We start from the raw sequence: 25,920 nt of genomic DNA, 5'->3' as shown, positions 1-25,920 counted from the left end.
GTGTGTGAGCACTCGCTGCAATGCAACTTTAACTTTGCTTTCCAATGAGAGGCACTTCTTAAACACGGCTCTATTTATAGCACAATCAGTAGGGAAAGGCAGAAATACCTCACAAATGCTGTCATTTGGGGCTTTAGGGCTGAACCCAGCAAATGTCAGAAGCAAATGTTCCTTTCTTACCTCTTTCCCCCCATTTCTCTCTTGACACCCATGTGCAGGCTGCTGGGGATTTAAATATGTTTTTAAATATGTTTACACAAATCAGTAGTTTCCTGTGATAGGAAAATTAATACTAAAAATTAATGCATGCTTTAGGCATCTTAAATTGTTCTGCTTGTTTATGTGCTCTTCGTATCTACCAGGATTTTTGATTGATTAGTTCTCTTAATCCTTAAATGATCAGAAAACACCAAATTTTCTTGAAATCTACAGTGAGGTGGATTCCAAATATAAAGGCTCAAATGATGAACACTAACCTGCCACTTAGGCACGGCTGGAGGTGAATTCACTGCCAGCACTTAGAGCAGCAGTCTTAAAGCAGCTGCTTCAATGCTGCCCTCTTCCTCTTGGATTATGAACCTGCGCTAGAAGTTATTATTTGCTATGCTATGGCTCTGAATGTGTACATCACTAAACGATGCTCTTCCCTACTCCAGCTGAGTATATCCCTCCTTCTCCGCAGGGAAATTTTTAATTGCAGAGGGAGTGACACAGGGCTGGGGGGCTGTGGAGGAGCAGCTGAAGGAAGGAATTGTGTGGGATGAGTGCTTCCTGCTGCATACCAAAATTCAGTGCCAGGTCTTATGGAAGGGTCTATTTACACAACTAGTTAAGTTGCTTTTCACCCACTCACATCCTCTCACAGATTCCAGTTGTCTGCTCTCAGGCCCGTGTTCCTGCACTGCCTGCTGGAAAACTGTTGTGTCTCGGTGTTTCCGTGGCAGGTGATAATGCCATCAGACAGTACTTCCTGTCCTCGCGGAGGCAGCAGGACTTCGGGGGTTTCTCCCGGCCACGCTCATTCTGCAGGTGGGCGGCACGGGTCCAGGCACAGTGCTCTGTGCCGGGGCTGCGCCTCACCACAGCGGCCCACTCCCCGTTCCATGGGGACTTGCAGGCCATTTACTGAGTTTATTTTCCTTATTATCTGCCACATGCATGTCTTCATTTACAGTTCTTCCATGCCAATGACTCTGTGACTGGTCTCTATGTTGTAGTCTCACGACACCGAAGAACAGCGAGGATTCCCAGCCTCTCCTTTGCCTCACTGCCCACCCCGGCAGCTGCTGTCCTCGCTGGGCAGGGCGCGGTTCGGCGAGATGCGCCGGGACAGCGAGCGGCAAGGGCAAAAATCAAAGCAGCCCCGAGCACCCCTGCCCAGGGCTTGAAGCCGTGAAGTAGGTGGGGGGCTCGGGCCGTACCCACGCCGAGGGCTGCGGCCTCGGGGCGGCTCGGCGAGTGGGCAGCGCGGGCTGAGACCTCCTCCTGCCCGCCCGCGGAGAGGGCCCGTCCCGACTGCGCTTCCTCAGGGCCGGTGCCTCCGCGGCGCCGCCAGACGCGCTGAGTCCCGCCTCGCCTGGTGCCATCGAGCGCGGACGCGCCGGCGCCAGAGCGGCACCGGAAGGGGTTGCCGGAAGCGGCCGCTCCGTCCCGCGGGGCCATGGCGGCAGGCGGCCCCTGAGGCGCCGCCATGTATTCGGGTGCCGCCGCCGCGGGATCGCCGCGCCGGGACTTTATCTCCGTCACTCTCGGCCCGGAGGAGGCGGCCGGGGTCGGTGGCTATAACAACAGCAAGGCTTGGCGGCGGCGCTCCTGCTGGCGGGTGAGGGCCACGCGGGGAGCTGTGCGGTACCGGGGTATCCCCGGCCTGGGTGCGGGGTGCACCTGGTGATGGGGGAGGGCTTTTGGGCGGTCAGGAATGTCCCTAGGTTTAGGTGCACCTGGAGTGTCGTGGGGGACCTGGCGTCGTCCCCCAGTTCCGAGTCGGGCAGAGGCCATGGCTGTGGGCCCTGGGTGCTGGGGCGGCCTCGCTCTGGGCTCTGCTTTCGGAGTGCTCGCAGGGCTGCTCTCCGCGGGATAGGGGTGTGTAAGGCGCGGGCTGGCTGAGGTGTCTCCACGTCATGTCTTAATTTTCACGAATAAAGCTGGGAGCGGGGGCATACGGTAAAATCCTGCCCTCTGCTCGTGCACATTTGAGGGGCAACGCTGAGCTCTTTGGACAGGAATGAGGGGAGTAAGATTTGGTCTCTGTGCCTTTGTTCCCTGTGTTAAGGCTTAAGGGAAGGGTCCTGTCTTCTGCCCATGGATATGAAAGGGAACAGTGTGAGAAGAGGGGTCCTCTGGCAGAGCTCTGGGAAGTGACCTTCTTGTCTGCTTGTGGGTAGAATGGGCAGACAGCTTCGTGTGGGATGGGAGTCTTGGGCTGGAGAGTCTTCTGTGGGAAAGAGTGAGTCAGAGGGCCAAGACAACCTTTGTTACAGATAGGAGATGATGTATAATCACCTACAGAGGCTTTACAGGTCATCAGATGAAGTGTGTATGAAGAGCTTGTTTAGGCACACAGTCCCACAGTTCTCTTTTTATTACCAGCTAGAGAGATATGGGCCCGAGTCATCACCCTTCATTTTACACTTATTCTTCATGAGCAAAAAACCAGTAAGATGGTGGTGAATGCCCTCACATGTTCTTGTGCCTTACTCCTACCTGTTGCGAGACACCACAATTAAAGCTTCTTTTCCCATCCTACCCTGATGAACCACAGGGCTGCTGGATTTCAAGCGTCTTTTTGCAATGGGAAGAGGGTCATAGAGTTTGCTAAGCAGGTAGAACTGAAGATGACACAGTGGGACTAGCATTTTGCAGTGTGTCCAGAGAAGGGTGTACAGTATTCCTGTACAGTCAACAGTGCAGCTGGAAGGCAGGAAATTTTTCTGTGGGACTCACAGTGTGAGCCCATCGACAGTTCTGCAAGGAGACATTCCCAGCCTCTGGATGAGGATGTGGGAAGTACTGTGTGGTTTGTGGCAAAGGTCCTTCCCAAGTGTAGCATTGGCAATGAAGTTCCCTCTGTATATCCAAACCAGAATTAGTGAATTTCAGGAGGACTGTTGGAAAAGTAATGGTGGCAATTTAACCCTTGATGTTTAACTCCAGCTTCTCTCTCTGTAAATTGAGGCTAATGTACCTTGGCCTCGTTGAGGTTAACGTAATTTGCTGTGTCAGTTTTTCAGTGATTGTTGCGTATAATCTAGTGTTAACAATACATTTTTGCCCAGGACTAAAGTTGAAAAGATTGTGGGTTTATTTTGTTTGCTGTTGTGGTGTTTTACTTAATTTTCACATTGCTGCAGGTTGGTGCCTCTTTTTTTGTGGTGCAGAATTTGTTCTGTGTGACAGTTCCCATGCTTGTCAGAGCCAGGATACCTGACTTCTCTTTTACAGATTGAATGAATATTCCGAGTTGGAAGGGACCCACTCTTTAAGCCAACAGCCCATACAAGGATCAAATCCATGACCTGCCAGTGATTGGTGCTCACCTTATTTTGAGCTTTTCTTCTTTGCTGCAGTAACATTTTTAGTTTTCCTACCATTTTCTTGAGTTTCTAATTTTGCATGTGCATTCTGCAGTCCCTTGCCAGCCAGGAGGAAAGAGGCTTTTGGCTGATTTCCCAGTTGATAGCTTAGCAGGTGCTCAGGTCAACCAATGGAGGTTGTGATTGAAGTCAGCTGTAGCTGAAGCTTGCTGGGAGTATTGGCATTTGGCAGCTTCTGAGGTTCTTTGAGCAGGTGGCTCTTATGTTGTTTTTTGTGAGCTTCTTGTGCCAGCTGGTTGGATTTCTGTTTTCTCTGTTATCAAAGAAAATAAGCAATGGATATATGCAGCTGGAAGCAGGGTAAAATTAAACCTAGTCAATTTTGGGGTTTTAATCTGAATGAACCAATAAGAGTTTATTTTTAACCAAGTAGGTTCTTAATGTCATGCTAAATATTCTTTCTTTCACTTCTTTTCTCTCCTAAAGAAATGGAAGCAGCTGTCCCGACTCCAGCGGAGTGTCATTCTCTTCCTGTTTGCGTTCTTGGCAGTGTGTGGAGTAATTTCGTACACAAGCATGGGGGAAACATGGAAAAGTATGTGCTCTGTACAGCTCACAATTGCGATGAGAGATTAGGAGATGATTGTGTGTCTTCTAAGCAGTTTTAATTTCCATTGGTAATGACTGGGTGTATTCATTAAAATTCAGTTCTGAGATGATTTTATGTGGTGTTTGAATGATGCAGTGCTTACTCAAAAAATATTTTTGTATTCCATTTCTTTTTTTATGTTGACTAGAGTAACGTTTTGTTTTAGTTGATGTCCTGGTTTCAGCCAGGATAGTTAATTTGTTGAAGTAGCTGGGAGGGGGTGTGGCTAAGGTCTGGATGTTATTCTGTACCCCCTCAGTCGTTGCTGGGCGTGGGAGAGGGGAGAAAGGGGCTCTTTGTGCTGGGCAGAAGGAGCTCTTCCTGGTAGAGAAAACATAGCAGGGGCAGCCATCTTTATTCATGCCTTCATGTAAATAGTTTCCTTTTCCTATACCTTTTGTTATTAATATTGTTGTCCTTACTGTTTGTTTTTTTATTTCATTGCTGTTTCCCCAAAATTGTTCTTATCTCAGCCTGTGATCTTTGCCTTCTGTGCCTCCAATTTTCAACTCATCCACCCCAGAGGGAAGGGGAAGGGAAGAACAGAAAAGGGAAAGACAATAGCAGTGTTGTGGTTTTTGTGGTTTCAGGGAGCACTGAATTGGGAACTACCCTTCCAAAACTATGACAGTTGATTAAGATCTGAAGGTTTTGAGTGTGGTTTTTTTTATTGTGTTTGTATGTAGATAAGGGTAGCTCAAACCTAATCATTTTAGAAAGTCTAAGCATTTGGATAATACTAATGCACATTACCTCTGATATTATCTTATTAATTGTATTAAAAAACTGAAATAGTAGCAATTTTAAAAATCCCCATGTGCCTTTTAGCAGCTTCCTTTTATATTAGGGAGAGGATTAATACCAGAATACGCTTTGTATCTAACAATTAGTGTGTGTTTATCAATGCTTTGTGAATGCAAACAGTTTTTGGAGGTGCATCTACTACTTGTATACAGCAAACTGTTATAAATTTCTAACTGCAGCCTTGACTGTTGATTCCTTGTGCTGAGTAGTTTTGTGTGTCTAGGTATAACAAACAAATCATTGGATGATCAGAGAACAGAACAAGAAATCCCTAGATTGAAGCTGGCAAATCCAGCTGTTCTACCAGCACCCCAGAAAGCAGATGCCAACCATGGAGACTACCCTGAGCTTTCACTGCAGGTAACGTGAGAAGAAATTAGTTTTCTAATGCCACAAAGAGTTTGTGAAGGCAAATAGTGCTTGGTTCCAACAGTTGTTGTGGAGGAAGGAGTTAGAACTTGCAGTAAACATGTGCTCTTGGTGGAATGCTGTCCTCTCAGGGAGGGTTTTGGTATTGTATTTCTTGGCTTTCTCCTTTTTATTTACATGTTCTGTATGCTGTTTTTTACTCACTGCTCTGCCCAGGAGTGCCAGGACTTTATGTCACACTGACCTCTTACTTGAGGCTTCACTTCTGCTGTGTGAATCAGTCTCCACTCCTGTGAGAAGCCTGGAGTCATGGTTTATCTGGGAGCTTGAGAGATAGCTTCAGAAAGAGTAGATGATAGATTTTGAAGGGTTATGTTTGTGGGAAATGCAGTGGGAAAGGAACATCAACTGACTGTGTGAATTAGTGGAGCAGAGGAATACTGGTTACTGTGTTGTTTGTCACGAATTTATCTCACAAATTCAGGGATGTTCAGTTAATGAATACAAAATTTTGTGTGAAATCTTTTCTTCATCATGCAAAAATGTACATGTATTACTGTATAGTAATTCTTGGTTTTTACAGTGGCATTGTGGAAACTTGCCTTTGCATTCTTTTGCTAATTCTCATAAATTTACTGTGCCTAGTAGAATGGAATCAAATATCTTTACAATCCTTTGTCACTACCTTGTGTTAAATGAATACTTGGGAGCAGTAAAGGTAGTTTAGAAGTAATTTATCAGTGTAAACTTAAGAATGGGATGATTTTACCAAAAATTTAAAGCAAACAAACCCACAAGATCTTTAGCATAGGTTCCATTCAGGTCAGAATTTGCCTGCTGCAAAACAAACAAAATAAGATTTATATGGATTTATGTTTAATACTGGAATGATATTGATTTATGGTTTGAAATTTTACCATCTCTGCAACTTACCAAGCACATTTTTTTCCCTATTCTCAGAAGCCACTGAAATCACCTCACGTTCGTCGTGGTCCTTCCAATCTTCAGATCAAAGCACCACGGAGAGACACAAGACTGAAGACCCGACATGATACCATGAGGGCTGTAGAAGAGCTGGTCGAAGTGGATAAAGTAGAGAAAACGGAGAAATCCATTATCAGGTAGAAACCTTTCAGGCAAGGTACAGTGCTTCCTTCCCCCTTGCCTCTGCCAAGATCCATTGATTGTTGGAGTGAAAATTTCATGGGCTTTTTGTTGTATGTGTCTGAGGTTATTTTGTTTCTTTGTGTGGGTTTGTTCTCAGGCCTGGCCTGATAGCTGCTGATATTACTAGGCTGATAGATTTAATTTTGATGAATGTGCAGTTTCTCTGATTTTACTGTTTGCATCACACAGCTGCAGAGGGTTTGGGGCCCTGCGAGGCTGGCTGTGTTTCTAATGCACTTAGACACTCTTAATGTTCAGCAAGATTCTCAGTGTCCAGAGGTTTCTGCTGTTCGTTGTAATAAATGTTAATCTAACGGTATCAATGTAATAGTGCTGCTACAAGTGTTTTTGTCCTGGGGCAGGTTTGGAAAGTGATAGCATTGTCAGTGCTTCTTGTGGGTTGGTGCCGCTAAAGAAATTGGGCCCAGGCCAACCAGGCAGAACCAATGGATGTGTACATAGCTGTGTGAGTGTAACATGATGTGCTTACTTCTTTCTTACAAGACATTTCATTCCTTGTACACATCTCGTAGTATCTTTAACAGAAGGTCTGTGCTTCTATGGTTATGGAAGTGTTTTGATTTGGGAATAAGTGAAGGAAAGTAACGTGGATATAGAAAGGACTACCAAAAGTTCAACAGAGGTTCTTCAGACTTGGAACATGAGGCTTGAGAGTTTTAGGTGTTTTATGTTCTCTTTAGCACTGGCTCAGATGAGCAGATCATAGCATTAGAACTGTGCCTGGCTCAGAATTTTGGCTGTCAGTATTGTCTGAAAATGTTTTATTGTTTTGCTTTGGCTTGTGCTGTAACTCACAGATTTAAACAGGTGGTAAGCGAACTTACAAGAGCAATGAAAACATAGTGAAGACTAGCTACAAATTTAAAGAATGAAAGTAAGAAATGAAATATGGCATTTATCTAAGTCAGAAGATATGCTGACTGGAAACAGTCAGACTGTTAAAGTAAACAATATAGACTTTAAAGATCCTGTAAGCCTGGTTCCCTTAGGAAGCATATAATGGGCTCAAAGACACCATACCTATATATTAAATGGTATAGTTGAGATTGTTGGATCTTGAGTTGAATTTGGCCTGACTTGAAGTCCGCTCTGAAAGACTTCTCCTTTAGGAGATTCTTCATGAAAACCTGTGAAAACTGCTTTACACATCTGTGGTAGAAGAGAAGGCTTGTGATCCCTTGATAGCAGAGTTAGTACTTTGAGCATCTCATCCTTTGTACTTAATCATGATGATGATCGTTTAATCACATCATTTATGTGTTACTGTTGCAGCATGGCAGGATGGTAGAAATGCTGCAACCTTCTTCGAAGTGTCTCTTTCAGAAGCTGCTCAGAGTAAGGCCACAAGAACAGGACAAAGGGCAGCAACCTGTAGGGGCAATGAGGGATCTATAGTTGGGGTGGGCAATGTCAACTGGCCAATGGGGGAAGCAGTCTAATGCAGATTGGCAATAGTGCTGCAGAGCACCATGGGCTGTGTCCTCTCTATCAGCCTAGGTGGGCAAACTCTATGATATATTATTCCAAGACATGGCCCTGGGGATTTCCCGCAGGGGGAAGGATTGAGAGGATTCAACATGGTACTATTTAGCATTAGTAGCTAGTGTGGTAATTTCAGAGCTGGTAGATAATAAATTGTTTGTAATACAACATTTTCAGGTGTTTCTTTTAAGAAGTTTTTTATTCAATTCCATTGCCAAGATATATATTGAAATTCCAAGAGCTTGTAACACACATTTCTTAATCAAGTAAAATTTCTCTGCAAAGAAAATTTCTTTGAACAGAAAACTTACTTAGTGGGCCACATAATCATTTTGAACCTTGATACAAAATCTAACTTCTGTTTTATCAAAATATTGTGTGATAAAGGAAATACAGAGATAAGTCCCATTCATTTGCATGATTTTCTGTGACCAAAATAAGTCCCTTGTATTTGCAGCTGGAGGGGAGCAGTGATAGAACCTGACCAAAGCACTGAACCTCCATCCAGTAAAATAATGGAACTAGAAAAACCTTCACCTGTGGAACCTGAAGAACAGAAAGAACCAGGTAAATAGGATAGCTAATGATACCTCTTTTTTTTTTGTTTGTTTGTTTGCTTTTATGGTTTCAGTTGTGCAGTTTCCCCCATACACATTATTTTATTTGTTTATTTCGATTAAAGGAAACAAAAAGTATAGGAGAGATTGCTTACCTAGAACATCCTAGTTTTTCAGTGTTCTTATTCACTATGCCAGCCTTCATGCTTGTTAGCCTTCAGAATTTGAAAATAAATTTTAGAGACAAATCTTTGAAATGTAGCCTCTGGGAAGAGGCAGGATAACCTAAAGAAGGAGGGCATGAAAGAGACAGCTTCCTTTTCAGCTGTGCCTTTCCTTTTGTTCTGAAAATACAGGGAAGTGACTTCCTCCCTGAACTAAGTGGAACTATTTTTAAGGCTCACCAGAAAGCTGCAGAAGTTGTTTTTCAAGTTGCTGCACTTGTGTAGTTAAGAACCTGTTCTTCCTTTTTCTGAGTTCAGAAAATAAACCGGGAAGTTCTGGTGTGATGAACATGGCATATTTCAGTGTGATGTATTTGCATTTCTGCAAGCTTAATATTTATGGGATTAGCTGTGCTGCTTGGTGTTTCCCACTCTAGAAGTCTTTGTTCATAATTTTTCAGAATTTCAGCTAATGGCTTGAAATTTTTCATGTTCAATGTGTAACGTAAGCTCCACTTCATGGCAGATTGGAAGCAAAAATATCAGTACAACTAAGGAAAAAGACTTGGTTTAGCCAAGATGGAAAATGTAAATTTTCTTTCTATTTTGATATTAAATAGAAAGTTCAATAGAAATAATTTTGAAGAAGTGATTTTAAATTTAACAGAAAGCAGTTGGTAAGAGAGGGAAGATGAAGAAAAGATGTTATGTGTTGAATTAGCTGAGGATTTTATTCTTAAGCATATGTATTCAGCACCTGGATTACCATGGATCTTAATCTGGTATTTCCTGACTTTCATCTTTTTGAGCTTTAGTGATAGTCATCTATAGCTGTGCATGTGATTATTTTAATGGCTTATTTGCAGAAGTGACAGTTTTGTTGCCAGGGAGAAATCTCTATTTCCAGAGAGATCTCTCTCTTCCAGAGAGATTTCTTTCTTCCAGAGAATTTGACTGAATTGCTGACTGGAAACACTGAGTGGTTATTCTGCAGAGGAAAGGCTGTTCTGAAACGAATAATATGAGGGTGGTTTTTCCATTGCAGTGATCAATGAAAGAAATTTTATTTTCGGTGCAATGCAGTAAAGTGGTGCGTAGTAGAGTTCCATCAGTGCCCTGCAGAAGTCCTGAGCAAGGTGCTGTTTCTCCTTTGCAGTGCCCATCAATGAGCGCCAGCTGGCTGTGATTGAAGCCTTCCGCCATGCCTGGAAAGGGTACAAGGATTTTGCCTGGGGCCATGATGAGCTGAAGCCTTTGTCCAAGTCCTACAGCGAGTGGTTTGGACTTGGGCTTACCTTAATTGATGCCTTGGATACCATGTGGATTTTAGGCTTAAAAGAAGGTATTTTTTTTTTCCTCTTCCAGTTTTTTTCCCCTAAAAGAATTCTTTAATTTCTTTTTCTTTTCAGGAACTGCCTGTTCACAGTTCTTTGAGGGGAATATTTATTACACGTGGCCTATAAATTTAGCTTCCCTGTGAGGGTAAATACATACATACATATGTATGTGTACACAGTGTATGTATCTGGTAGAATTTGAGGGATGTTTTAATAAATTTCCTGGTGTTTGTTTCTGTACTAAAACCTCTGTGCCATCATATAGCCAGTGGAGGCTTTCTGCCCATTACTCTTGAGTAGTTTGTCTCGATGTTCCTTGCTTGTGTTTTACCATACCTTATACCAATATTTCATATATAGATTTAAGAAGGCTGTTTCTGTAAGGAATCCATGGATTGAGAAAGGGAGTGCTCAGTACCTCTTTCCTGAATTGTTTTGTTGTCTGTATTTTTGAGAGTTATTCTGGAAATGAGCATGCTAGAGAACTTTCAAACAGATTTTAAAAACTAAGCCCAAAATTTTACAATTCTGTTGCAAAAAACTTAAATGCTTAATTAGTATTTATGACCATTTTTTTTGTTGTTGGTTGGTTGGGATTTATTTTGGTGATGCAGAGGTTTTTTTAATGGTATTTAAAAATTTCTAGAACTGTATCTGTTTAACCATGGTCAATAGCCACCTTTGTAAACTTTTATTAAACTTACAGATTTTTCAGTCATGATAGGAAGAACAGAGCTGCCAGTGAGGGTACAATAAATACTCAAAGTATTTCATGGTTCTGTCTCTTCTACCTTTGAAGTTTTTGCAAAATAATATGTTGTGTGTGTGCAGCTCTAAGCCTGCGCAGGCTGTCTTGAAGTTTAATCAAGTTGAACATATGTTGCTCTTTTTTTTCCTAATTAATTTTGAACTGAGTAGAGTTTTTAAAATAAATTATTAGTGTTAGAGATGTGTTGAAAATAGGTTCTTGGTGAAGACTTCTTTCTGTTTTTTATCAGTTCTGCTGACTGCCTTAGAGAGCTCCTGGGGTTTCTTCTGAATAACAAGTGCTATGTAAATCCAAGTTCTGTTTGAGGCTGCTTATCAGCTGATGAATGCAGAGTCTTTCTTATCAGCTGATGAATGCAAAAGCCTCTGTGGCAGAGAACTCTGCCTTTGCTGTTGTACTTCTGACAACACTGACTGAAGAATTTTAGTAATTCTTCTCAATGTGCCCAACATCCTGTATTTGCCCAGCATCCAGGACTGGAGGGCGCAGAGGCATCCATTTGTTCCAGAGTTTATCTTCTAAGGAATGCATTCCATTTCTGGTAAATTGGTTGTTCTGCTTCTCACAAGCAGGAGTTTCCAGAAGCTGTGAGATCACTGAAATAGCTCAGCCTCCAATTGTGAGGGCTAAGTTGACTCACATGCACTGTGGAGACCCTGTGCCAAAGCAGTTACTGAGTGATGCTGCTGCTAAGCTGATTCATGAACCTAATATGGCTTTTCTTTTAACCTTTCTTTTGAATAAGTAATGTGATAAACAACCATTTTTGTTTCTAGAGAAAAAGATTGCACCGTCTTGCAGGAAGCAGGCTCCTGAGGACATTGCTAGGCTAAAGCTATTAACTGAAAATGTTACCTGTTATCTCGCTGGATAATGGGTTTGGTTGAAAAACATTTAATTAAAAGTAGCAGGCTTTGTGGAAGTGTAACTAATTATCTGACAAGTCAAATGGATGGATTTGAACGATTTTAATTTCGGGACTATTTTAATAAAAAAATTCTTCTTTTTTAAACTATTAAGGATTTTCTGTTTTAGTGGATATTTCTGTCTGTATGCTTCTATGGTGTGTGCTCAATAAGAATTAAGCCAATGGTAATGAAACTTCTTCCAGCATGTGCTCTTCATTTTAATTTTCCACCTAAAATATTAATCTCTATAGACAAATACAAGTAACTGTCATCGATATATGGAGTACTCATGTCTTTAGTTATTGGAACATGCCAGAAGTTCTGAACTGAACTACCTTTTACACTTTGCAGAGTTTGAAGAAGCAAGAAAATGGGTAGCAAATGATTTAGTCTTTGATAAAAATGTGGATGTGAACCTGTTTGAGAGCACTATCCGTATCCTGGGTGGCTTGCTGAGCACCTATCACCTCTCTGGAGATAGCCTTTTCCTGGAAAAAGCTGTGAGTGTCTGGCCTTACAAATGAAATTGGGTTATGTATTCCATATTGGACAAAGTTGAGAGAAGGTTCCTCAGAAAGTTCAATGTTGCTGGTTTTTAACAGTTTCATAAGGTGGTGGGAAAGGCATTTACCATTAAGCTTTGAAGCCTGCACTTCTGCTCTCTGTACAACCTCAAAGCCTTGCTGTGTTTGTCACCTTTTCTTGTATGTCTGGTCTTCTGCTGATGAATGGCTGACCATCATGAAGTTCATGAAACAAAAGAAGAAACAAATGATTGGCAAAGGGTAATAGTTGTTTTTTGCTGCCCTTTCTGTGTGTCTTAACAGCATCAGCTGCTTCAGCAGATTAGCTAGATCAGCCTGTGACTGCATGATAGGGACTGCAGCCTCAGATGAGGCCTGCAGTGCTAAGGACAAGGTGGAAACTCTGCTCATTACTATGAATAAGTTAATGACTTTTTAAATTTCTTTAATTGCTTGCATCATCTAAAACTAAGCTGCAGTTCTTTTTCCATCTGCTTTGTGAAGAAAATCTAATGGGATGTCCCATTTATATATATGTATTTCTAGTTTGACTTGTTTTGACCCTGTGCTTTCTTTAGAAAGACATTGGAAACAGGCTTATGCCAGCATTCAAGACGCCGTCCAAGATACCTTATTCTGATGTCAACATTGGTCGGGGCACTGCACATCCCCCTCGCTGGACATCTGATAGCACTGTGGCAGAGGTGACCAGCATTCAGCTGGAGTTCAGGGAGCTCTCTCGTCTGACTGGAGATGAGAAATTCCGGGTATGGAAGAATCAGTTGATATTGCTCGCTTTGTCCATTTCTCTGCAGCTCTACCACTGACTCTTCATCAGTACTCACGGTCTCAGGAGTCTATAAGTTACGATAAATAAGTTGTGAAACTCTAGACAAGGGAAGAAAAAGAAACAAAATATTCCGTTATTTTATTGAATACCAGAAATAGTAGTGGAGATGAGTAATTGTTTTTCTTCCTCAGAAACAGCTTTTAAGTAGAAAAATAAAAATTCCTGAGTGTGGTTTCTTGATACTGTTTTCTATGTGCAGAGAACAAAACTGAAATGTTACCATCCGAGGAACTACAATGTCATTCAATAGTTAAGAGTCTGAGAGCAGGTCACCATATAGGGAAAAGTTAGTTGAAATAAAAAGAATTTCAGAGAAAATAATATTTTCCATTTTTCTTTTTGTTTGCTGATGTTATTATTTTGATATTTTGTATCCACAGCTCAGTGTTGAAGAATGCAGTCATTTAAAGAGCCTTACTATTGCTAAATAGATTCATGTAGTTGGTTTTTTTTGCTGGACTTCTACTTTGCAAGTCTGAGTAAATCTGAGTGCTGTAGTACTGGCTTTTGAGTGAGCTTGCCTTCAAGGAAAGGAAACAGTTATAATTGCTTCAGAGTACTTGAACATAACCAGAACATCATATTTTGAAAGTCCAAAAGTCTGAAATCTTGAATTTAGTATATTGCTCTAGCTGAACTTGATGTCCCTGATGCTAATTTGGGGAAGCAAAGTTACAGGTTTGTTACTGGACTATAGTGACTAGACACAGTTCTGTACCTCATTTATACCTATAATTTATGTTTTCCATTTTCTTGTAGAAAGCTGTAGATGAGGTGATGAAGCATGTTCACATCCTCTCAGGGAAAAACGATGGCCTCGTGCCTATGTTCATCAACACCAACAGCGGGCAGTTCACCCACCTGGGGGTCTACACTCTGGGAGCCAGAGCTGACAGCTACTATGAGTATCTACTTAAGCAGTGGATTCAAGGTGGAAAGAAAGAAAATGAGTAAGTTCTTTACACTTCTCATATTGGTGTGATAATCAGGTGAGCTGTAAAACCCTCTGTTGTAGTTTGCTGCTTAAAGAAAAACAATGCATGTGCTCAAGAGTCAGCTGAACTTAGTACTGTTTTTAAAAGCAAGCTAAGAAGAAAGAGAGACCTTTGGTAACGTGATGAAAGAACACGAGGAGAGTTAGTCTTAAATCTTAAAACTCCCCTCTCCACAAAAGCCTTTTCTTCCTCAAATGTGAGGAGTGTCACAGAAAGGAGATGAGAATAATAATAACAACACTTCTGAAATACTGTGGCCATCTCCTTTTGACAGTGATGTCTGTGTTTGCTCTGGGTTTGTTAGTGAAAGGTGAAGGGAGACAGGAGTTTGATATTTGTGTTATCTTCTCTTTAATTCCAGAATCCCAGACTGGTTGGGGTTGGAATGGATCTTAAAGCTCATTCTGTGCCACCCCTGCTATGGGCAGGGATACCTTCCACTAGACCAGGTTGCTCCAAGCCCCATCCAACCTGGCCTGGGACACTTCCAGGGATAGGGCAGCCACAGTTCCTCTGCGCAAACTGTGCCAGGGCCTCCCCACCCTCACAGGGAAGAATTTCTTCCTAATATTCAGTACCGGTCTACTTACTTTCAGTTTAAAGACCCTTGTTCTATCACTGCATGTCCTTGTAAAAAGTCCCTCTTCAAGTCTCATATGTTTCTTTTATCTGTACTGCATTAGTGGAAGAGTGTTTACAAGGAGGAGTTTAAGAGCTTGGAAAAGAAGCTTTCCTTCAAGACAAGTCTGCATATAAGCTAATTCTGTTAGACTGTTAGACTCCCTGTTAATTTCAAGGAGTTTAATGCAGACAGAGCAAATATGTAGTTCTTGGAGGCATTTCTGTGTGTCAGAGCAGATGCCCGTCTGCAAAGAAAGCTTTCATCACTGCTCTTTCTGAGGCTTACTTTACTGTAAATGGAGAACTGGTGTCTTTGGGACCACAATGGCATTTTGTGAGCCACACAATCAACAGGTTGTTTTCCATATTGAAAGTACATGAAAGCAAGGAAAAATGAAATTAAATGCTGTGAAACAGTGTTTCACAGTGAGACAGGCCAATTGGAAAAGATTGCTTAAACTCTTTGGATCTCCATCTTTGGATGGGGGTAAGAAAAATTGCTTGGATAACCTGATGAAATTGAATCTGCCTCGGAGCAGAGGATTGAAATAGAGACCTCCAAGAGGTCCTTCCCAGCCTAGATTTTCTGTGATTTCAATAACTCTGCTTCCAAAGACTTTTGAAATAAAATCTGGTTGTTGCCTAGAAACAGTTGCAGGTGTTTTCTTTAATATTTGAATAAATATTAAAGTTTTATTTACTTTTCAAGTAAATCCAGTATTGCTACATGGTAGTGACAACTGATTAATGTTGTGTTGATGGTTACTGAGGGAGTTTTTTGAGTTATCACATTTAGTTAAATATTACTCTGTAGACTGAAGTAACAGTTGTCTAAAAGATTGTGCTGAACATCAGCTATGACCAAATATGTTCTAATTGTGTGCATGTGAGCCAACTGGGGATGATTTTTTTCATAGGCTGTTGGAAGACTATATGAGAGCCATAGAAGGAGTGAAAAAGCATCTTCTTCAGAGATCAGAGCCCAAGAAGCTTACTTTTGTAGGAGAGCTTGCTCATGGCCATTTCAGTGCCAAGATGGTAAGAAATATAACTGCAATAGAAAACAGAAAAACTATTACAAAATTTAAATAAAACCCAACACAGAGGCAAATGCAAAGCTTTTCCCTCTCAAAAAACAAAACCAAACCCCAACAAAAAGAAACAAATGAAAAAAAAAAACCCAAAACACAAGATGATATATACATACACGTCTGTCCAGTGTGATGACAGTAATGAGTAACTGCCTTGTAGATACTAACTACAAGTGCAAACTGAGGGCCTTCTCTGAGTCACTCTAGTAAACACATTTTGTTCCTTCAAGACTGAACATTTTGGTGCTGGAATTAAAATTTCTTTCTTTTTTCCCCCCTGTTTTAGTCATAAAATTCCAGTGTCCTAAATTGTTGCAATAATACGTTTTTACGTATTACTAGTTTTCAATAATTCAAAAATAAATGTAGGCACTTGCACACCTGTGTTTTCAGATTTGCCTTCAAAAGAAGCATGCCATCTAATACTGTATTATGGGGTTTAAAAAGAAATTAATAATTTTGGAGGTTTCTGTCATTTCATGACATCTTTATTTTCCTACCTGGAAGATTCTTGGGTATAACAGTATGCTGTTTGCTTTAGGGAAAATTGATTGATCTTAACCCTCTGTTCCCAATTTGTGTATTTTAAGATCTTCCAGTTAAAAATCCCATGCCGTGCAGGTATTGTATATGTGCATAGCTTGTCTGAAAGATGAGTGATGTATTATTAATGTATGTATAGCCTTTTCTGATGTAGTATTTTTGAGATCTTCAGTTCTGGTTTTCATCATGTGCTTCTTGGATCTGAATTTCCCAAAAGCTCTCCAAAAAACCTGCTGTGAGTAAGACCAGAGTCTGGGTTTTGGGTGGAGGGGGCTGCCCCATTCCAAGACAAGACAGAGTTCAAATTGAGATAGATAGATTTGGCTTTGGTGTCTGTACATGTCAGAACACTTCCTTCTGTTTCAGGGAGTCAGAATTTTCGTTTCAATCCATTATTATTGGGGTGAAAGGTTGGACAGGTCTCTTACCCTGTCCAGCTGGAACAGTGGGGGATGTTTGGCTCCTATGTCTATGCTGACCTTTACAACCCTCCACTTTTTTTTAAGGACCGGACAAAGCTTTTAAAGGTCCATACAGGGACATCAGAGTGGTTTTACTATGTTTTTGAGTGATGAGACCTGAGCTTTGATTCTGAATGTTTAAAATCATTTGAGATTCCATATGTGACATTAATCTGTGGTGCTTATTTTCTTACATCAATGGTAGGTTAGCTCCTAAGCTACCATTAGGTTAGAATGAGGACACGAAGCCTTTAGGTGGTTCTGTTGATGCCCTGCATGAGCTGATATGAAATGTATGCTTCTGGTAAACCAAAAGACACTCTCCTTCCCCTCAACATGACCTGAGACCTTTTTTCCAGAAACTTGTCATAAAAACACATTCTTGTACATTTTTGAAATTAACGATTTCTGTAATAATGCTGCCTGCCTCATGTTGCATTACATGAGATTGTTTAAAACTTATCCTCAAGTTGTTGGCACCAGAAATGTGTTTTGAAGAAGAATAAAAAATTAAAAAGAAAAAAATTAAAAAGATGGTGCCCCCTTACTTCCCCTGCTGTTTGATGTGTAACTTCTCAGTAAGAGTTGCCTTGTCTTGCAGGATCACTTGGTTTGCTTCTTGCCGGGTACTTTAGCACTGGGAGCTCACAATGGACTGGCTGCTGATCATATGAAATTGGCTGAAACTCTTATAGAAACCTGCTACCAGATGTATGCTCAAGTAGAGACAGGCCTGAGCCCAGAGATCGTACACTTCAACCTCCATGCACAGAAGGGCCACAAGGATGTAGAAATCAAGGTGAGCAGATAGCTGGCCTGAACTCCAGGTTTCTCTGTAGCTCCTGTTGTTGTTTCTGCTGTTGAACTCCTGGCCAGATACTAGTGATGGGGTTTGTTGTGGAGCAGCTAATTCTTTCTCTGCCTTGCCTTCTAGCTGTATCCTAGGCTTTGGTTTTAGTTACCCCAGCAGTATATTTAGAAGCTGATTTATGCATAGCAAACTCTTGGGAGCAGATGGAGATGTGAATAATTATTTTTCTCCCTGCATGCATCCTTGAGGAAATTCCCTGTCTAATACTCTTGCCTTTTTTTCTCTCGCAGCCTGCAGACAGGCACAATTTATTGCGACCAGAAACTGTGGAAAGCCTTTTTTACATGTACAGATTCACTGGTGATAAGAAATACCAAGACTGGGGCTGGGAAATCTTGCAGAATTTCAACAGATACACCAGGGTAAGGCCAGTTTATAATAACCTTGTTCTGTCAGGACTGTATTTGCTCACTTGCTTTTTAACAACAACTTTGAAAACATACTATGTTTCAGGATTCATCAGAAAACTGTGGGGGAATTTGTAGGTATATACAGAGAAATTGTTTTCTTACAGATGGAGATACCCTCCTTAGTCTATATAATGAAAGAAGTTGTATTACATTGATGAAAAAGTGAAATGCAGAAGCTGTAGGCAAGACTACCAAAGTTAGAATCTGTATTTTCTAGACTTTGGAAGCTGAGAAGGGCATGGCTGGATTGAAAGAACTCTTCAATTAAAGTTGCCAAAGAAAAAAGAAATAGCACAAAATGGCATTAATGGCATTAACAGTATTTGTGTTCATTCCGAACACAGTGCTCGTGGAGATGTCACTGATGTGCTCTGAAAGTGTGGCACCAAATATTAATGGTCTGTTCTTGGGTCAGCTCTAATGTAGAAATCGCTGGTTCCTTTCTGTATATTTGTCCAGAAACTTCAAAGGGATGTTCTTTGTGATACCACTCTACCCTGAGCACAAATGGATATTTTGCTTCATTTATTGTTGTGGTTTCTTTTAAAATGCAATGAGATTTTTTTTTTCATTACTGAAGCTTTATACGTAAATGAAAACCAAATATGAAATGAAAAGCATGAAAACATGATCTTTTCATAGCACTTATCTTCTCCAAGTGCATCTGGATGTTAGGAAGTAAAAAATTATTTTAGGTTATGCAAAGATACTTTTTTTTTTTTTTTTTTTTTTTGCACAGGTTCCTACGGGTGGTTATACTTCTATTAACAATGTTCAGAATCCCAGTAATCCAGAGCCACGGGATAAAATGGAGAGCTTCTTCCTTGGGGAAACACTCAAATACATGTTTCTGCTATTCTCAGATGACATAGACTTAATCAACCTTGACAAATATGTCTTTAACACAGAGGCTCATCCACTCCCTATCTGGGTACCAGCATAGACTCTACATCAGTGGATCTTCCAGTGGTGGCATTATCTTCAAGTCACTTTACTTTTCAGGGTTTGAGGAGAGATGCTATAATGCACCTTTTTTGACTTCAGACAACAGACAGAAGCTTGGGAAAAGCATCTCTGGTTTGAAGAAATCACATCAGTCTTAAATCTAATCTCTGGTTCTGGGATGGGCAAAGCTGTGCCATATGAAGCTGATTTCCCTGGTGCTGAGGTTCAGAAGGTAATTGTAGTGTGGACCATGACATTCTTGGGGCTCTGATGGCCCACTTAACTGATGACTCACTTATGTCAGTGTTACTAAATGCTCATTAAATGCTGAGAATGCAGCGAATTGGCTTAGGGCACAGTGTTGTTCCTGGAGAGCAGGAATAAACCTCCAGTTTTCTGGTTTATTCTGGATACACTGAAACACTGGATTACAGAGCCATTCCTTTGTCAGACTGTGACAGTGGTTCAGGTGCAAAGTGGAATAAACAAAGAGCTGTAGTGCTGTCCCAGGGAGAAGCTGTCAGTATTGCTGCTGGTACTCTGATCTCATTCCAAACTCCTGAGATATGCTGCATCATGTTAGGAGAAGAAAGAGGCAGCAGAGCATCTGTTGTATAGTGTTTTAGTTTTGTAGAGTACTTGGAACAGTATTCAAGTTGTGGCTGAAATGAATGGTGAAAGAGAATTTGCTGCTGGTTTAGCTCAAAGTGGTATATAATTTTGTAGAAGTATTAAGTTTTTTAACTTCCCTGCAGGAAAGCAGAAGATAATGTGAAATGCAAGTAAAACTACATGTGTATTTTATATCTTATTTGCATCAGTTAGACTCAGGTATTCTGACTGAAAGCTGCTTTCAGCTTTTCAGAGGTTGGGCACTGGGAAAGCTTGTGAGCATATTAAGTATCAGCTTCCTTGTGCCCCTTCCTGTTCAGATATCACATAATGGCTTTTGTTGACTCAAAACAAGCCTACAGCTGTACAGCAAAGTTCTTGTTATTCATAATTTCTTGGACCATCGAGAAGTTGTAAGTTATTTTTTTCCTTAGGAGTACAGTGCGTATTTTCAGCAGTAGTGTTAAAAGCAGACAGTCTACAGCAGTTCTAGGCCCCAGTAGAATTGGAGAAATTAATTTCAGTTACTTGAAGACAAAGTAGACCCAGGTTTTTAAAGAATCTTACAGGACCCCTGGGATCTTTCATTTTTATATGTGCACATGTACAGATTTTTAGCCATGAATTTGGAAATGAGCTTTCTAGAGTGCTTTTCCTTTTGGATTTGGACTTGGACAGTCCCGTATTCATGGATAAGATCTCAGAAATATGATTGTTCATATTTCCAGTTGGTCTCACTGAAAGTCTCTTTCCCCCATGGCAGGGGTGTGATGGGCAGGACCAGGAGCTGCAATCCCCACTAAATCCAGAGGTCACTGGCTGTTAATGGAGCTGACTGAATTTGACTCTAATGGTTCATTTTCCAGTGGATGAGGGAGGTATTTTATAGTAATTGTAATCTTTGATTTGTAAAGTAAGATCCATCTTTGTTTTATGCTGATCCATTCTGTTTGCTGGAGTCATAAGTTACTCTTGGGACCACTATTTAAGTGTTTTATATAATATTTATCATTCCATGTACTAATGGAAATGGAGAAATTTTAGGAATTATTTAAATGCACATTCTTCTGTCATCAGAGGGACCCTGTCCTGGGATTGACAGGACATAACTAGTCAGTGCAGAATGTTAATGCTCCTCTTGTTCACATGCCAGCAGTAACTCTGAGAACAAGCTTCTCACTTACAAGTGCAGTGGAATCCAGTCACTATGGCCTTTGGCTACACAACTGATTTGCTGCCAAGGCTTCCGTTTTCTTTGGCACAACAATAAATAAGGATAGTGCAGTGGAAATGTGGAAGGAAGCACCTTCAGTTTTTTTGGTCATTAAGCCAGTTTGTGCTGCTGAGGAGCTGACTTTGGGCTACAAGCTAAAGGCTTAAAATTGGAGACTAAAGGAAAAAAAAAAATTATTCAGTGACTCTACCCAGGTCCTGCTGACCTGTGTTGCTTTGGCCTTGTGCCTTTGAACAAAGTGAATTTTGATCCTTTAATTTTGACTGTGCTATGGATTGTAAAACTTCCAGAATTTGGTGTTTCACCGGAGAGCTGCCTGACTGAAGCAAGAAAGATTTCTTAGAAAATGGAATACATATAAATGCTTACCAAAAATCTTCTGGTTTTGAAGTTGTACACAAGTCTTAATGCAGTCAAGTCTACAAATGGGACTATGGGAGTCTGTGTGATACTTTTTTTGTTTTATGATTGGCTTGAGAGTAGTAATTAATTTCCTAATGAGTTGAAGGAGAGAAGAATAAACTGTCACTTCCCCAAACATGTCTTGTCTTTTAGCTGAGCCTGTTGGTCCAGCTGATTTCTATCTAGTTCCTCTTGGGACATGCAGTCTCCTCAAAATGTGGCTTTGCTGTCCTCAGCCTTTAAACCTGAGGTTCAGGTTGTTAGCTCTCACTCCCTTTGAGAACAAATGCTTGTTTCAGACCCCTATGTCACTTGTGAAATGGCACAAACAAAATAATCTCAACAAAGCTCATCTATTCTTCCTGTTCTTCTGCAGAGGTCATTTTAATTGCTTGTTTGTTTTTACTTCCTTAGCAAACTGTTGAGTCAGATCAGTCTCTGAGCTCCACAGCCTATTTCTGTTCCACAGTGTGCTCCTCCAGCGCAACTCAAACTCAATTTGTGGTTCCTTGTTCCAAAGCTTGAACTGCTGTGTCTGTAATCCACTTTGGTGTTTCTACATACTGGGACACTTTTGGCTTAAGTGGAGTGTTGTGGGAAGGCTACCACTGAGCCAGGGATTCTGTCCTTCACAGTGGAAAGCCTTGGGCTTTCACTGAGAAACAGAGCCGGGCATGGACAGAGCTGCAGAGAACTGGAGAGCTGTGGACTTGGGAGTCTCACACTTGGGGCTTTGAGCCACAATTTAGGAAATACTGACCTGTATGCTCAAAAAAAAAAAAAATATCAGCAGATGGATTGGGCACAGTTACCATCTAATCCCTGAACTTTTGAAAGCTGAATTCTCATTACAGGTCTGTAAAAGCTGGCAGTTTTGCAGGACTTCCATTTAACAGGATTTTCAGCATTCCATACCAAGCTCAGGTACAGCTGTTTACTCCTACAAATACACCTTGTTTCCTGTACCATGCCAGCATGATGTTGGCAGTGATGATGGATGAAGACAAGAAAGGTTTTTGTAATAACACATTTACAGTTTTGTGAATTTTTCCTGCACCTCAGGACTTTCCTCTTAGAAATAGCCCTGCAAGGGAATTCAGCTCCTGAGTGCCAGTGTCACACAGTATATTTAACAGGATCAGTAAAACTGACATTGATGGGGTAGCTCCATGAAGCTTGTTGCTTCAAGAGAGAGGGTTAAGATTTTTCTGATTTTGGATTTGGGAAGGAAGACTTGGGTTCTTTTGTTCTCTGAAATACTGCTGGAGATTGCTGTCCAAAGCAGGAAGCCTCTGTGTCCACTGGAGCCCAACCCTGAGTTCCTGTTCTGTACAATGTTCCCACCTTGGCTGCACTCTTTGTGTCAGTAAATGATGATAGAACAAATTGGGCCTTTGTTCAACAACCTCATTGGTGCAGGCCTTAAGCACAGGGTCTGCACCTATGGTCTGGTCTGGGTCACTCACTGCTTATATGCCGTTTATCCTTGTGTGGCCCTGAAGTTCAACCAGGAGCAGCATTCCCATGATGCTCAAGAGTGGTGCTTTGGGGCTCTTCCCTTCAGCTCAGACAGTACCACACAGCAGGGTTTTCTTTTTACCTCCCATGCTTGCTTGCCAAAGGATTCAAAACATCATGGATGTTGGTGGCACTGACTTCAGACTTCTGCCATGATTTCTTTTATGGTGCTGCTCATCTGTCCTTGGATGTCCATGTGTATTATCGCTTTGCCGTGGTATCTGAAAGCCTTTAGTTTATCCTTCCATATCAATCAAACTATGTGTATTCTTTTGGAATAAGAACTGTCTGTAAGAAGAAAATAAGACCTCAGTATAGTCCAAGAGAAGGGGATAAAAAACTTGTCCTTCTAGAAGGTCAGCAGACACCCAGGCCTCCTTTCTCTTCAAAGCACAAACCCAGCCCTGGTGACTGGGATGACTTGCAGTGACTTCCTGAAACACTTGACCCTGAACTTGGCTGTGTTCATACATTGCTGGGCTGATGATCACTGGGTACCTGCTTAAGGGTGTGAAAGGTGCTGTTTGAAGGGAAACAAAAGCAGGATGCAATCCTTGCTCTCTCCTTTTTTTTCCCTAATGTGTTAATCCTGAATAATGGCTGGGGCATAGCAAATCTAAATTCAGAAAAGTTGCAGCTCTTAGCCATAGAGAGGATGACCACTTCAGTAAGGCATACTTTATATAGCAGCAACAAAGCCAAAGCCTGACTTGAGCAGGAGCAAAAAGAACAGGGGTAGCTCTAAGCAGGACCCATGGAGGTTTTCATCAGCCTGAACAGAGAGGATTCAGGCTGAGCTGAGGATGTAGTGCCACTGGTAGTCTTAGAGTGACTTTTGTAGGGACTGGAGTTTGACTAATCCAATCTTCCAAGTTGTCCTTCATTTACACGTATCTGAGAAAGCTGATCAGCGGATCCATCTGTTCCTGCTCTCCTCAGCATCCCTGGCTGGAAGGACCAGAAGCTTTGGTCTTTTGTTAAGAACAGGGCAGAGGTGGTTGAAACAGATCTCAGCACCCAAATATTGTGAAACAATAGCAGTGGCTCTGAGAACCAGTCCTGCTGTGACCAGGGAGGGCCCAGCAGTGCAGAAAATGACACCAAGCACTACTGTGACTGTGCTGCACAAACAGTGAAAACCTCTGGGAACTCAGGAAACCTCTCCACTAACTCGTAAAATCACTGTAAAGTAAAACCAACTGAGGAGCCAGTTACCAGGAATTAGTATTTTGGCAGTTATGCTATTAATTATTGGTGCTTAGTCAGTCTAGTAGCACCTGTTCATGGGCAAAGATTCACCTGGGTGGGAAGGTGAGAAGGAACCTTTTTTATCTTTGGTTATACTTCCAAGCCATGAAATTATATCACACCCTTTAATAAACTTTTATATCACAGACTTTAATATACTTGTAATTGATTTTAAAAAGCTCTGAAGATGTCTCAGTGGAAGAGTGCTTTACTGGTCACCAGTACACAGCCCTTGAGTGACAACAGTGTAAATCTTCATCTCAGCAACTGGAATCTCTTTGACAAGCTAAAACTAAAACAGCCCCACTCCACAGCTCTGGCTAAAACTGATAGTCTGATTTAGATAACTGGTCACTAGTGGAGCTCACCGTGACCCTGTGTCAGTCCTAATTATTCCTCTGCTTTTCTACTAACCCTCTAGTATTTCCTTTTTCTCTAAAAATAGTTTATTTTCAACCTTAAGGTGCTTCATGCAACCATCCTGTTCAGGGCTGTGATGGTTCTTGGACCTTCCAGGCATGCTTTTTGCTGCCCTTTGTAACAGCGCTCACTCTGAGCAGGCAAGTATGGAGACCAGAAAATGTATTTTTGGCTTTTGTCAGTGATTTGGCCTTTTGTGTTTCTTTTCATGCTTGATGAGGTGTAAGTGGGACACTTTGGAAAAGGGAGTTCCCACCATCATGGCAGAGAAGAGAACAGTGTCCCAGCCAGTACAGTAGAACCAGTGCAGCAGGCTGCTGTGTCCTGTGGTAGCTGCACATAGGGGCTGCAGGGATGGAAGGGCTCAGGGCTGGCTGCCTGCTGCAGCTCCTGTGTGCTGCTCCTGCACCTGCTCCATGCCTGCAGATTTCACCCAGCTGCTGATGATCCTGGCTTCAAGCTTGCGCACCTCTGTGACGGATGGGGGGTCAGCTGGATTGTGTCCCCTAGAAAGGAGAGGAAAGTAGAGCGGTGTCAGTTACTGGACAGTTGGTACTTGCCTCCTGTACAGGCAGAGTCTGCGATTTTAAGGACAGAGATTGACTGGTTTGTGCTTCACATTTGTGCCCTGGAAACCAAGTTGCAGTGTCTGATCTCCAGTACGGGTGGGCAGCAGGCCCAAGCTTGCCCTTGCTGGCTGCTGCTCCCTCTGCTCCAGGCCTGAAGGCAGATAGCTAATGCCAGATGGCACTGGACTACTTCACGTGACTGATTGCTGCAGGCTATCTCACACTTGTGCCAACCCCTGTGCAAGAACATGATCTAATGACAGTAGGTGAGCTGAGTGCCAAGTTCTGCACAGCTCAGCATCCCTGGAGGCTGAAAGGGGCCTGTGCTGGGGAAGAAGATCACTCTTCTGCATTGGGCTGCAATAGCCTTGTACCCATCCTCTTTAGGTACTTGCCCTGTGCTAGGCGCTGGTGAGGCCACACTTCAAATCCTGAGGTCAGTTTTAGGTCCCCCTTGACAAATAGGACATGGAAGGGAGGGAGCATGTCCAGGGAAGGGAATGGAGCTGGCGAAAGGTCTGGAGCACTGGGAATGGCTGAGGGAGCTGGGGGTCTCAGCCTGGAGAAAAGGAGGCTCAGGGGGGACCATCTTGCTCTTTACAACTCCCTGACAGGAGATTGTAGCCCAGTGGGGGTCAGGCTCTGCTCTCAGGTAACAAGGGACAGGACAAGAGGAAACAGCCTCAAGTTGAACCAGGAGATCTTTAGATTGGAGAATAGGGAATTTTTTTTCTTGGAAAGGGTTGCAAAGTAATGGAACAGACTGCCCAGGGAAGTGTTGAATTCACCATCCCTGGAAGCATTCAAAAACTTGAAGATGTGACACTCGAGGACATGGTTTAGTGG

General features: G+C 42.0%; 2 protein-coding genes across 3 annotated transcripts in view; one reads left to right on the top strand and one right to left on the bottom strand.

The window, feature by feature from the left end:
* The first annotated feature begins 1,644 nt into the window (after positions 1 to 1,644).
* MAN1B1 (mannosidase alpha class 1B member 1) lies at positions 1,645 to 24,239 on the top strand. The gene is made up of 13 exons (XM_066563120.1): positions 1,645 to 1,822; positions 4,020 to 4,128; positions 5,210 to 5,346; positions 6,316 to 6,476; positions 8,483 to 8,592; positions 9,903 to 10,088; positions 12,112 to 12,260; positions 12,863 to 13,051; positions 13,894 to 14,084; positions 15,668 to 15,788; positions 17,447 to 17,644; positions 17,947 to 18,078; positions 18,866 to 24,239. The coding sequence occupies exons 1-13, from the start codon at positions 1,691 to 1,693 to the stop codon at positions 19,067 to 19,069; spliced, it is 2,019 nt and encodes a 672-aa protein (XP_066419217.1). The 5' UTR covers positions 1,645 to 1,690; the 3' UTR covers positions 19,070 to 24,239.
* The window catches only part of DPP7 (dipeptidyl peptidase 7), a 27,553-nt gene continuing 25,824 nt past the window's right edge, over positions 24,192 to 25,920 (bottom strand). Inside the window, exon 13 of one of the 2 annotated variants that reach the window (XM_066563121.1) lies at positions 24,192 to 25,011. In XM_066563121.1, coding sequence (XP_066419218.1) covers positions 24,870 to 25,011 — 142 coding nt within the window. In that variant the 3' untranslated portion in view covers positions 24,192 to 24,869. The remainder of the gene's footprint in view (positions 25,012 to 25,920) is intronic. The other variant, XM_066563122.1, reaches the window with a different exon arrangement.

The sequence above is a fragment of the Molothrus aeneus genome, chromosome 19, assembly GCF_037042795.1.
Source record: "Molothrus aeneus isolate 106 chromosome 19, BPBGC_Maene_1.0, whole genome shotgun sequence".
NCBI classification, from domain to species: Eukaryota; Metazoa; Chordata; class Aves; order Passeriformes; family Icteridae; genus Molothrus; species Molothrus aeneus.
The sequence above is the reverse complement of the archived record's forward strand: the minus strand, read 5'-3'. Positions and strand labels throughout refer to the sequence as shown.

What these genes read in the sequence shown, in the direction of transcription:
- MAN1B1 (XM_066563120.1), top strand. Translation starts at nt 1,691, where the DNA reads ATGTATTCGGGTGCCGCCGCCGCGGGATCGCCGCGCCGGGACTTTATC. An exon ending in ACCCTGAGCTTTCACTGCAG is followed by an intron (nt 5,347 to 6,315) that starts GTAACGTGAGAA and finishes CCCTATTCTCAG; the next exon opens with AAGCCACTGAAATCACCTCA. An exon ending in GATTTTAGGCTTAAAAGAAG is followed by an intron (nt 10,089 to 12,111) that starts GTATTTTTTTTT and finishes TACACTTTGCAG; the next exon opens with AGTTTGAAGAAGCAAGAAAA.